The sequence below is a fragment of the Heloderma suspectum genome, chromosome 2 (genome assembly GCF_057233095.1).
Source record: "Heloderma suspectum isolate Gila_16-S chromosome 2, 16-S_ref, whole genome shotgun sequence".
NCBI lineage: Eukaryota > Metazoa > Chordata > Lepidosauria > Squamata > Helodermatidae > Heloderma > Heloderma suspectum.
In genome coordinates this window covers 54407689-54421595 of record NC_139459.1, presented here as the reverse complement: position 1 = coordinate 54421595, position 13907 = coordinate 54407689, and the positions used below count along the sequence as shown (strand labels likewise).

General features: G+C 40.5%; 1 protein-coding gene across 2 annotated transcripts in view; it reads left to right on the top strand.

Moving 5' to 3' along the window:
- Window positions 1-13907, top strand: part of EDIL3 (EGF like and discoidin domains 3) — a 424305-nt gene that overhangs the window by 151921 nt on the left and 258477 nt on the right. Inside the window, exon 3 of one of the 2 annotated variants that reach the window (XM_084832084.1) lies at window positions 12563-12592. The exons of the other annotated variant lie outside the window; for it this stretch is intronic. Coding sequence (XP_084688210.1) covers window positions 12563-12592 — 30 coding nt within the window. The remainder of the gene's footprint in view (window positions 1-12562; window positions 12593-13907) is intronic. 2 annotated transcript variants of the gene reach the window in all.

Here is a 13907-nt window from a genome sequence, read left to right as displayed (position 1 = left end):
GTCAATTAAGGGAGAAGGCTTTTTTCCCCTTACTCAGGACTTCCACATTTGTACTTTTCACTGCATAATTTATTGATATTATGATAAATTAGACATGAAGAGATTAATTTCAACTTCTTGTGTTATATACTCTACAGTTCATGAAACATTGCATTATAACTTTCCTCACTTAGACTTCCTTTAAACATATTTTCTCCAAGGTGCCTCTGTGGCTGTGCCCACACTAGTCTCAATATGTATAAAGACTTCCATCCATATAATTCAGGTGCATGCTATGTTTACCAAGTCTCTTTTGAGATCACCTTCACATACAGTTCATGTGAAATCCAACTAGTGGATTTCTATCCATTCTGGAAGGTTTCTGTCCGCAAAATGGGGAGGGGGTAATTCTCTCTCCTCCCTGCAATCCCTCCACCCCTCCAAACTGCTCCAGAGGGGTGGGGGTCATTCAGAGCAGATTTGGGGGAGCACATGCACTGCTGGGGGGGGGTATTGTTGTCTGAGCAGAAGTTCTCTTGTGCAATGTTGGATACAAGGCATGTGCTCTACCATTGACTGATGGTCTTTCCTGAAGTGTCTGCACATACCTGGATTCAGGTAGGAGCAATAACACCAAGAAAGATACATGCAAAGGCAGCTGTTTATTTATTTAGTTACTTAGTTTCTATCCTACCTTTCCACCACAAATGGTGGCCAAGTTGGCCATTTGATGGATAGATAACATTTCTACCCAGCCATTCAGTGGAGGCTTACAATAATAAAACCAGTAAAATACAATAAATAATATAGTTCTAACCAAATGACAGCAGATAAAAAGATATACATATAAAACAACAACAGCAACAGGTAAAAGAACATTAAGTTGAACATTAAGCTGAATATGCAGTTTTGTGGGAATAAAACCAACTGAACTCAATAGGTCTAACTTTTGAGGAGACATGTATAGGATTGTGCTGTAAAAGATCTTCTATGCCATTAAAAGCTTCAGTGAAGAGGACAAACTTTGCCCAGCAACTAAAGGGCCGTACAGTTGTTCCCAGGTGAACACAGCTGGAGAAAAAAGTTTCATAATTTGAGCACCACCACAGAAAAGTCCCTCTTTCCAGTATCCCACCACCTGACTTCAGAAGATGAGGACATTTCGTGAATGAAATTAAGAAAGATCTTAATGAATGAGTTGCTTCCTTGGGAGAAGGCTGCCCTTTTGACCTCATTAGTGATAGGGGAACTTACCCCAACAGAAATCATAATTTGCTCGCCAAGTTCTGAATTCCTCTGTCCAGTCTTGGATGAAACTTCTCTGTTATTCCACATTCCCATTTTGTATATACAAACTCCTACAGAAGAACAGATCTCCTCCTTGCCTGCCAGCCAGCCAGCCAGCCATCCCAGGCTGCATTGCTCCCCTCCTGACTTCCTTGAAATGCTGTGTACGCATGCTCGTAGCAAGTGCAGCTGTCTTCAGAGATAGCATTTCAGTCCAGCAGGCATTTCCTGGAATGCCCATGTGATGCGCCCTGGTATAGTCAAGCTGAAAGCTATTTCTAAAGACAACCATGCCATTGCAAGCATGAAAGGAGGCTTTCCAAAGTAGGAACTTTAGAAAAGCTCCTTTCATGCTCACATCAGTTCTTATTGGCGAATGCATTGTTTGCAACAACAAAAATAAATGTCAAATTCTGGTTTCAAACAGAAAGACAGTCAGAGAAAAAAAAAATAGAGCGACAGGCCCAATCTTCATGGGACAGCAACAGAAGATCCACCTAGATGGGAATCTGTCAATATTAGCCCTTCCAACAGAGCCCAACAGGAAGATTTTTATTTTAAAAAAGGAAACTGTTAGAATGAATGTTATGTTTGTATTACAGTAGTAATGAATGCAACATTTCCAAGATGAGTGCAAAAGTCTTTTCTTATACAACTACAGATTCACTTCTGAATAGGGATGTATGGATTTTGTAAGCTCTGTTCCATCTACTTTTCATGGATTTGTCAGGTGTCTTTCATTCTGTTGTCAGCTCATTGACAGAATCAGATTTTTTTTCCAATTTCCCAAATTTGTGCAAATTCACATTTGCACAAATATGTACTTGTGAAAATGTTCAAATCCACCCCAAATGTACACACACATACACACACACACACCATGTGCATTTGCATGCTTTAGCCTATGGGGGAAATGTGCATTTTCAGATGTTTAAAAAAAAACGTATTTTTCTATGAATAAATTTCCCTAAAATTCCAGAAAGTAAAACAGTCCACAAGTCTGTGGAATCCATGTGACTCAGGATAAGCCAGTCCACTGAGGAATCCACAGGATGCATTCATAGAGATCCAAACTCTTTTGATTCCAATGTCGATTTTTCCAACATCCCTACTTCTGAACAATATTTCTTATTTCACTCTTGCTCTGCTTCTGTTTGAGCTAATTATCAATGACCCATACCCACATCTTAGATGTTAAAGCACAACCTCTTATTTTAATAAGGCAGCAACATGTAGCTGAGTATCATCAACATATCTGAAGCACAGCAATAATCAAAGATACATTCTAGCTTAACAGAAATGTTGGAAAGAGAGGCCAGAAAAATTAGCAGCAGGAGACTCAGTCAGGTAAGCACAGCAGGTGAAATGGCAAAGCTTAATAGCTGATATTACGTTGAGCTTTGCTGACAGATCTAGTAAAATCAACGTGTGCAACCTTTCTGTGTCCATTACTCTTGAATATACTAAGAATCAATCACATCACTGATTTTCATTTCAAGCAGTGGTATGAACAGATCCCAATTTAAACAGCCACTTCCCATGAAGGTTCTTGAGGAGGGGGGAAATGCATCATGCTTTTCTTCTCCTCACTCGCATTTTAATAACTGCAAGAAATGTACATTTCCATAGTCAATTTGTTACTAATATTGAAAAAAATTACACCTGTGAAAAACATTTGCATCATACTCAGTCAATAAGAGATGAGAGGTAGTTATTGGGTAGAAATGGGCAATAATGTTATTATTTCACACACAAAAAAAAGGAAGGTCTATATATTCTATTAACTATCTCATTAACTCCCTCTTCTCCAATGTGGCCAAACTTCCTACCAGACTGAAGGAAGGAGTAATGTTCACCACTCACCAGCCTTTGGGCAAACTCAGGGACAACAGCTAGCCTCACTTCTAGCCATGAGTCATGACCCTGTGCAGCACTCAGATTTAAATGTCAAGGAGAGTTCGCTCACATCACCCCTCCACAAGCCCTATGGCATTATGTAGATGAGTCAGGCACACTCCAAGTAGAGGTTATGTCCCCCTCTTAAAGGAGTGGGCATGAAGACATCTTCCTTCCTCCAAAATGGTGCCTCTGGGTACTCACAGAAACAACTATCACAAGCTGCTTCAAAAGCCCAGGTTGCATCTGCCAACTACCTGATCCAGCACTGCCCAGTGTGGCATAGGCAGAATCATCATCACCATCCAAAGGCCAATATAGGCCAGAAGGGTAAAAAAAAAAAAAAAAAAAATCCTATGTGGGCCTGGCAACCAGAAACCAGTCACCCCACACTAAGAGGGCAGGTGCTAAGATCAAAAGGAGAAAGACAGCAGAGAAATGATACCCCAGGATTTCAGTGTCCCATCCCTGCCCCCTTCTCCAGCCAACCCTCTGCCTTTGCAGACGATGGCTCCCTCTCTCCCCTGGACCAAGTGCAAAAGTGTCACCTGGCCCACCAGGAAACTGGGGTTGGGGGAAGGTGACAGCATCCTTTCTATTCTAAGGGCCAAATCACACATTATGTTAATTACATTGTTTTAAAAGTGTCCTTAATTCCTTGTTTTATTTATTTGCCCTGATCCAGTGTCCCACTCCCAGTCTGGATTGGTGCCCCATGCTGGTTTCTTTCTGAAAACTGCCTCCCCCAGCTGCTCTTTGCCCACAAAGGTGCTGTTTACTGCAGACTGAGGGAGAGGGTTGTGTGTGTGGAAAACAGGCACAAGCTCCCAATCTGTATTAGATGCGTGGAACTGGATTGGGGCCCCATGACTGCTTTTACTTCAAATTAAGAGTGTCAGCATTAGGATTCCAAAATTCTGTTTGTTTGCACACTGGTGGGGCTTTATGTTGATGGTAATGAAAGGAATTACAAAACCTTTTCAGAAATGCCAGCCAGAATCTGGAATATTGCCATAAGGGTGGTATTTTTGAATGAGATATTTACCCTCTCTTTTTGCTTCATTGTATGTTTTCTCTGCCTGCTTATATGATGGCTGTCACTTCTTCCAAAGTATTAATAAAACAGCTAAATGCTGAGAACAAGTTTAGTCAATACTACACTTCTGTGAACCACTTAAGAAAATGACTTTTCCATCCCCTATTAAAATAATGCACATCATTTTAAGCACACCTTCACGTTAAGACAGGGCAATTTTCCACCTGCAGCTTCATCAGGTTTTTGCTTAGCCAGAGTGTACAGTTGATTTAAATATCACTTATTTCCACTTTGTCTCCCACACTAAAAACACTCCTTCATTGCAGAAATAGCAATAAGCAAAAAGGAATTTCTTAGCATCTACTATGAAAATATTTAACCTAAAGGGGAAATGAGTTCAATGAAAGTCATTTCAATGGTATTGCTGTAATGTTTTACTGGACCTCCCACCAGCCTCAGCCAGCTTGGCCAATGGCTAGGGGTGATGGGGGTTGTAATCCAACAACATTTGGAGGACCACATGTTCCCCACCCCTGATTAACATAGTCTACTACTACTTAGTATATGTATATATGAGAGAAGTCTTCCCCAATCTGATGCCCTCCAGATGTTTAGAATTCAACTCCCAGTGGCCCCAGCCAGCATAGCTAATGGTAGGAACTCTGGTAGTTGTACTCCAAAACATTTGAAGGTCACCAAGTTGGGAAAAGCTATATTAGAGACTCTGCCACAATGCAAGCCTATTCATGACTACTCAGAAGCAAGTCCTGTAAAGTTCAATGGGGCTTACTCCCAGGAAAGTGTGCATAGGATTGAGTCTTAATTGCCTTTACAGGTTTTGCATGCTCAGTCAGAAGTAACCAAAAAGTTCAGCCAAATTATAGACCCTGGAAATATTGAAAGAGCCTCCCAACCTCATTCACAATGGCATTGGGAAGCTGTAAGAGAAAAGGGGAATTTGCAGAAATTGCCTCTCCCCCATCCATTCATAGAAGCTTCTACTGGATCAAAGAGCCTTCCATGAACAGAAAGACATCATTAGATGCAAGCCATAGTGTTTGAAATTTTGACTTCAACTGTAGGGATGGATGAACTTGTCAATTTTGGATTCTCTGTATCTCATTTTTCCATTCCATATTGTACTGTATTTGTTTATTGTATTGTATGTATTTTTTAATGTGAACAGTATAGAAATATATATTAGTGCTGGGAAGAGGTGCAGGGAATGCCAATCAAATTTGCAGATGGCACAAAATTGGCTAGGATAGCTAATACTTTGGAAGACAGAAACAAAATTCAAAGTGATTTTGATAGATTGGAGCACAGAAAACAACAGAATGACATTTAATAGGGATAAATGCCAAGTTCTGCACCTAGGAAAAAGAAACCAAATGCACAGTTACAAGATGGGGGATATTTGGCTCAACAAGCAAGAAGGATCTTGGAATTGTTGTAGATCACAAGCTGAATATGAGCCAACAATGTGATGTGGCTGCCAAAAAGGCAAATGCTATCTTCGGCTACATTAATAGAAGCATAACTTCCAAATCCTGAGAAGTACTAGTTCCCCTCTACTCAGCACTGGTTAGGCCTCATCTGGAGTACTGTGTCCAGTTCTGGGCACTGCACTTTAAGAAGGATGCAGACAAACTGGAGAGGGTTCAGAGGAGGGCAGCAAAGATAATCAGGGACTGGAAACAAAGCCCTATGAAGAGAAACTGAAAGAACTGGGCATATTTAGCCTTGAGAAGAGAAGACTGAGGGGAGATATGATAGTGCTTTTCATGTACTTGAAAGGTTGCCACAGAGGGGAAGGCCAGGATCTCTTCTTGATCATCCCTGAATGCAGGACATGGAATAATGGGCTCAAGTTACAGGGAGCCAGATTCCGGCTGAACATCAGGAGAAACTTCCTGACTCTTAGAGCAATACGACAATGGAACCAACTACCTAGGGACGTGGTGGGCTCTCCCACACTGGAGGCATTCAAGATGAGGCTGGACAGCCATGTGTCGGGGATGCTCTGACTTGGATTCCTGCATTGAGCAGGGGGTTGGACTCAATGGTCTTATAGGCCCCTTCCAACCCTACTATTCTATGATTTGTATGTATGTATGTATGTATGTATAATTCTTAAATTTGGTTCATCTCAAACTTTGTGAATTTTTCCAATCTTACATTTGGTTTGTCCCAAACATTGAGAACTTAAACAAAAAAGTTCGTATGAAAATTTGTGTACATTTCTCCTAATAGATGCATTTGTGTGTGCAAGTTTGCCTAATATACACATTTCTTTGCAAGCCATGTTCTTAATATAATGCATTTTAACATTGTTTTCATGAATATATGCATTTTTGTGTGTACTGCCCACTATTATACATATTTTTGTATGCATTTTTTGATTCAAGAACTCCATTGCAAAATTCAGAGAAGTGTGAATTTCAAAGGATGCCTGAGTTTCAGTTTATGTGTTTGTTCAAAAGTGAAAATTAGGAAAGTTCATTTTAAAATATGAACTAAATAAATTCCTCCCTCATCCTTAACTTAATAGAGCATGCTTCCTCAGAATTATGTCCCACTGAGTTCAATGGAGCTTATTGTAAGTGTATAGGATTGCAGTGTTTTATATAACCAGGGAGCAAGGCTAATTAAATTTGGTGGAACTTACTTCTGAGTATACATGCATAGTATTGAGCTGCACAGTCATAGGTTGTGATTAAACAAACCACTCAACTAATGCATGCAATGGAGCTTTGTTCTTGAGTGTTTTGTATACCTGGCCACCCTTCTCTGGCCATGTTTCCATGCTGCACCATGCATTTGAAAAGGACAAGAATTGTAAAAGCAGTTTGTGATATGATTTCACGGTGGTGGAGAGTTCGTTATTTGAAGTTAAATGGTAAAAAAATGCGCTGGGCATAACTAAAGTAGCTTTTTGTATCCTGTTCTACATCACTGATAATTGTGTGCATTTTAATGAATTCAATTCAAGGAATTGCTGGTTGTCATTTTTTAAAGTAAGGTCTGAAATCAAAGTTTATTAAATTAGCTTTTTCCCCACCTGAGCTCCACTTATCAAGCTACCTGTAATAATGGAAACCTGTCATGTGTAGCAGGAGAATGGCTAGTGTTGATTTCCATTGATTAAAACACCCCCCCCCACACACACACACACACACACACATACACACAACTCAATGTGCATTAAGTTGCTGGGTTTTGATATTGTCCATATTCTGTTTAATTTTTAATATTTTGCAGTTCACTTAAGCCAGTGATTTAGAAATGCGAGGATGACAGCTCAAATTAAGAGTTCACCGTTCCATGAAAGCTACTGTAAATGTGCCTATTTTTGTCCTGTTCTTTCCAGGACTGCCATTTAGATTGCAAATGGAAGTACTGGCTCCATATCTAATAATATTGGGGACAATCTACCAATACCGTCTCCAAAACTGAAATGAATGGGAACTGAGCAAAAAAGCATAGTTAGTGGTCTTGCATTTCTCCCGTTCATTTCAATGGAGTTTGCACATGAGAGCTTCCTGCTGTATTCTGCCTATTGCCAGGTTTTTTGCCCAGCTCAGCAGGGGTTACGTATGCCTATATTTCCCATTTCTAGTTTCTCAAAAGACTTCAGATACTTTGACCAAATAGTAAGGTTCAAAGTAGAGAAAAGGAGTGGCATTTTGCACCTTTGAACCAATGTAAAAATGGAATATACAATGTAATATACAAAATGTGTATATTAGGGAAAGCTGCACAAAATATGGATATATTGGTGAATATTAAAAATGTATTATTATTTTGGAAAATTGCTTTCCAAAATGTTTATATTAGGCATAATTGCATACAAAAATGCATGTATTAGGAGAAATGCACACACAAATAAAAAACGAATTTAAGACTTGAAAAATTCACTAAGTTCAGGATGAAGCAAATCTAAGATGGGGAAACTGAGAAACCAAAGTTAACTATCTATCCATCCCTGATTCTGAGTAGGGGCACTTGTATAATTCAATCTTTGCCAATTCCAATATGATAGTTCTTCCAATAGTATCTGTAGCCTGCATAATCTCCATAGTCCCACACTGGGTTACCTTTGTTTCCATGATCCTACACTGTAAGGGAATGCTTGAAATTGCCTTATAGAAGTGAGACCTGTGACAAAATACTGCAGTGTGGAATGCTGCTCTTCAAGATCCCAGCCACTCCTTTCCCTGCCTTTTTTTCCTACCCCCCGCCTCCCCGGCCAACCATTCAGCATTCAATGGCCACTGTGTATACATAATCCCCATTGGGCTGCTTTTAGTGAGTCCCCCCACCCCACCCCCAGTTAGAGATTTTCTCCTAAAGATTTTCGCACTGTTTCCAAACCTTGAGGTTCCCCTAAGCCTGCTGATACCTCCCTCTTGTACATGAATGGTGCTATGTTGTTTAAGCAACAGTATTCACAGCCTAGATTTCAGAAATAGAGGGAATGATTCCCATCCTCTGACACAGGACACAGTAGTGTGCCATGAAAAAACTGCTACTGCACCATAAAACATAAACTAACAGCCTCTATGAGCGCAGCGTAACCAATCACAGAAGAGGCTTCAAAGTGATCTGGATTCAAAGTGATCTGGATAGACTGGTGCGCTGGGCAAAAAACAACAGAATGACATTTAATAGGGATAAATGCCAAGTTCTGCACCTAGGAAAAAGAAACCAAAGGCACAGTTACAAGATGGGGGATACGTGGCTCAACAACACTACAAGCGAGAAGGATCTTGGAATTGTTGTCGATCACAAGCTGAATATGAGCCAACAATGTGATGTGGCTGCCAAAAAGGCAAATGCTATCTTTGTCTGCATTAATAGAAGCATAGCTTCCAAATCCTGGGAAGTACTAGTTCCCCTCTACTCAGCACTGGTTAGGCCTCATCTGGAGTACTGTGTCCAGTTCGGGGCACCACACTTTAAGAAGGATGCAGACAAACTGGAGAGGGTTCAGAGGAGGGCAACAAAGATGATCAGGGGACTGGAAACAAAGCCCTCTGAAGAGGGACTGAAAGAACTGGGCATGTTTAGCCTTGAGAAGAGAAGTCTGAGGGGAGATATGATAGCGCTCTTCAAGTACTTGAAATGTTGCCACAGGGGGGAAGGTCAGGATCTCTTCTTGATCGTCCCAGACTGCAGGACACGGAATAATGGGCTCAAGTTACAGGAAGCCAGATTCCGGCTGAACATCAGGAAAAACATCCTGACTGTTAAAGCAATACAACAATGGAACCAATTACCTAGGGAGGTGGTGGGCTCTCCCACACTGGAGGCGTTCAAGACAAGACTGGACAGCCATCTGTCAGGGATGGTCTGACTTGGATTCCTGCATTGAGCAGGGGGTTGGACTTGATGGCCTTGTAGGCCCCTTCCAACCCTACCATTCTATGATTCTATGATTCTAGGCTGCCTGCTTTATCCCTGAATTATTTACTGCTCTTTCCAATGAGCCTCTTCTGGGGCAGTTCGTTGTTCTGTGTCTTGGCAGCATGTATGATTGAAAGCTCCAGTCACACCCAATCCAGAGATGCTGCAGAATTACTGTCTGCAGCAGAGGTTTCCTGTGGTGTGAGTGACTTCTCATCACTTTCCAGTTAGGAGCACACCCAGAACACATACAGGAACACAGGACGATGTGTTTCTCTTAGAACAGGTCATTCTTACCCATTCTAAAAGTAACTCTGCCCAGATGTCATAGTGACGTGTGCTTTCAGTTCTAATTCAGTGCTAATTCAGCGGGGAGGGGAGAGAGTATGGCTTCCACTATGACAAATTTGGGAAACACTGTTCTGTACTTAAATACTTAATATATACAAAAAAGCATAGGTACATTCTGGGTTCCTCTTCCAACTGCAAAGCCTCCCTCATGCACCTGGGGAAGGCTCAAGTGTGCCAAGGGAGCACTCCTGCACTCTTCCATTTCATCACATGTGCGATGACTTAGGCTAACTAGGCGTGAAGAGAAAAATGTGATTACATGTAACGAGACTTATTTTTTGTTTTGCTTTTAAATAATAGCAGGCATGGAAGGTGCCAATCAGTATTGGGACTGCCATGGCACAGGAAGAGGGTATTTGAACCTTCTTTCTCTCTGTCACCACCACTGCTGCAGTGTGGTCCCAATGAAAATTGCTTCCCCAAGGTGTTATTCACTCTGGTAGGGAAGCTGCCATTTGGTAAGGATTCTTCTTTGGGGGTGGGGGATTTTCATCAGGACTCCGCCATGGGAAAGAGGGATGCATGATGGGCTTGATCCTCATTTCCCCTTTCACATGCTCCATACGCGCAGCTGATTACGTATGTAATAGACACATGAAACACAATTACTCATTTCTGATATTGTCTGGTTTAGCTCATACTGTTTACTGCTGGTTGCGATCATAAGGTAGGCTTCATGTCCTCAGTGTAGAGTGAGGAATATAAAAATAATCTATTTTCAAACTTGGGAATCAAGATCTTTTGCATGGGTGTACCAATATTTTTTATTTACTAGCTGTTTTGCAACAACTTTGGCTCACCCCTTTCCCAACATTCATTGATTCAGACCTGAGAATCTTTATTTTGAATATTTCTCGCTTAACCCTTGTTCATTCCCCTTATGATATCTATACACTGGAATCAAGCATTTCAGTTTGGGGGCAGTTTGGCATAAAATGCCTGGTGTTCCTCTGCTGTCTGAAGAAGAAATCCATTTATTCTCTGTTTTTTCTTTAAATCTTTCAGAACAGTTTAATCAAAAAAGAAGGGAAGCCTGAAAGCAGTCCAGACAAAATTTCATCAGCCTGGATGGTTTGTTTCTGACATCTCTAGGAAAGAATGTTTCCCTGACATGCAATTAGAACAAACCCCAGTGACCAGTGTAATTGTCATATGCAGTAAAATATAGAACCCTGACTTGAGCTACCCAAGAGTTATATACATGCAGCAAATACAATTCATATTTTATGGAAAAGTTTTCTGGCCTTAGAAATGTTATGTTTGAAAACCCATGAGGTGAAAGCACAAAAATTCGGGTATACAGTAGTACAGGTGCAGACTTCATTATGAAATCTTCAAAGAAGTGCTGTCCAGACTTTTAATGAACTGGATGCACTAGTGGAATGCTTGTTTGGAATCTACCTATAACCTTTAAGAAATTCTGGAAATCATACTACAGATACACCCCTATGCAATATCATTGCCATGTGGTGTCAGCTGAGAAACTGACTCATAAGATCCTTCTCTGAATCATTGTATCAAAACACAGAGCATTACTCAAGTATACAGAAACTGAAAATATAATTTCATAAATATTTCAGCTAGGCAAACTGAGAATGCAAAGATCATGGATAAATGATATTCCACCTTATAATAGGCAGAATAATTTGCTAAGCCTATATTAAAAATATTATTTCAGAGTGTCTGATATTCATGCCATAATTCTCTTCCAAGTCTTGTAAAAAATATGGCACAGTCACCATGGTTTTCTTTCATATGTGCCTTGAGACATGAGGTTTTTCTTTGTATATGAAGCAAAAGTATTAAAAATAACCGGATAATAGTTGGAGATATTGGTAATCAAAAGCATGAAATGCTACCCATCATCTTTCTGAAGTTCATAAGAAAACAACATTTTCACTGGACTTGCTGTGGTGCTCCATATTTGTTAATTGTTCTCCATATTTATTAATCATGCAATTTCCTTAAAATACTCAAGGAGCAGTGCTGGCAACAAGGGCAGATATGGTTGAGCACCTGCTGATGGCTCACACCTTAGCAGGTCCCACTGACATGAACCCCCTGGAGCTGCCCCTCGTCTTCACCACTGCAAGCTGCTTGTTCACCTGCCCGAGACGGTGGTGGTGGTGGTGGTGGTGGTGGTGGTGAAAAGAAGGAGCAGCGGATGCCACGAGGAGCAATAGCAACTGGTATCAATGGTGGTGGGAAGGGAGACTCACTGACGGAGGAGGCCCATCGAGGGTGTCTTGCCCAAGGGCCCTCAGAAACCAAGAGCCAGCACTATCAAGGAGCGATCTGATTATATTTTGAATTAACAGCATAATCCTAAACATGTTTACTCAGAAATAAGTCCCTCTAAGTTAAATGGGACTTTCTTTCTAATGAGTGTGTTTCAGACTGCAGCCTAAATTATCTTTAAAAGAGAAATTGGAAATGGTTATTTTTCAATATATTCAGACATTTATATAGAACATACACATTGTGCCTTTGTTTTGATAATTACAGATTCAAAGTGCCAGCAGTTTTTAAAATAGAGTGCTATTCATTTGAATGCTTTGAGTTTCTTCAGTGCATTTTAACTAAATTTTTCTTTTTTTCTATTCATAGCACTAGATGAAGAAGAGCCAACATCAGCAGGTGAGAACCTTGTGGTTGATATTTTAGTCATTGTTACCAATTCAATAAGAAGTTCTTAGCTTTAATAATCTTTCATCAGCTTTCGTTATAAGGAAACTCAGGCTTCAATCCTATGCATACTTAGTCGGGAGTACATCCCATTGAACTTAGTGGGATTTGCTTCTGAGTAAGTATGCTTAGGATCAGGCTGAAAGTGAATGAGTTTTCATGTGCACTTAGACTCTTGATTGCCATATTTCTCCCAGCATAGATTGGCCTGGGATTTTGTATTTTTGTATGTGTAGAGGATTGCTTTCCCATATAGCAATCACATCCTATTATGAGATGAGCTGTTGTCTTATTGTGATGTTTATATATTGGTGACTGCTTGGCATTTTTGAGAGTGCAGAGGAAATCATGACAACAGAAGGAAAGTAATGGTGGTTTCAAACTTGGACAAGAAAATGGTAATTTGTATTCTGTTGTATGGTGTGGTAATACATGGTCTTTGACAAAGACTAGAGAAAAAAATATAATGGTGGCTGAGGTCTATCAGGAAGATGCAGAAACCTTGATATTAAGCTGTTGGCTGGGCAATGGAAATAGCCCACTTCAGTGGGCTATGAAAGTGGATGTGACTGAGTCTTTGCATGATAGGTTTTATGGGAACTGAATAGACTATTACATCTGCTCTAGTGTGCATCCATTTGTACAGTTGTTGTTTTTCAGGGTATATACAGACAGTGATAGAGAGAAAAACTATTCAGGATAGCAAGGCTATGAACATATGGAGTTGCCTTACTGACCATTGGCCTAGTATTGTCTTCTCCAACAGGCAGCAACTCCTGAGCAAAGGTATTTGTTACCCAAGAACATTTCAGTTAGAGGTGCTGGGACCTTCTTCATGGATGGTTCCACTACTGAGCCATGATCCCTTCCCTCAAATGCTAACCCATGTGAGATGAGATTGTGATTATGAAATGTATAGCTGCTCCTCACATTTGTATCTTGCTCAGGGTGACATACATACCCCACCTGCATTTCATCTTCAGAACATATTCAGGACAACCGTTCCTCATTCTTAACATTACTTTAAATTAATATCATGTATGATATAGAATGTGTCCAGAGGATGGTGACCAGGATGGTGTGAGATCTGGAAACAAGCCCTGTGAAAAATGTTTGAAAAAGCTATGTTTAGCCTGGAGGAGAGTTAAGGGGAAACGAGGACAGCCTTGACATTTTAAAGGACTCGAAAAGAGGATGTGCTTATTCTCCTGTGTTCTTTGCAGACCATTGTTCTGAAAATTACAGACAGCCAGGAGAGATATGTGCA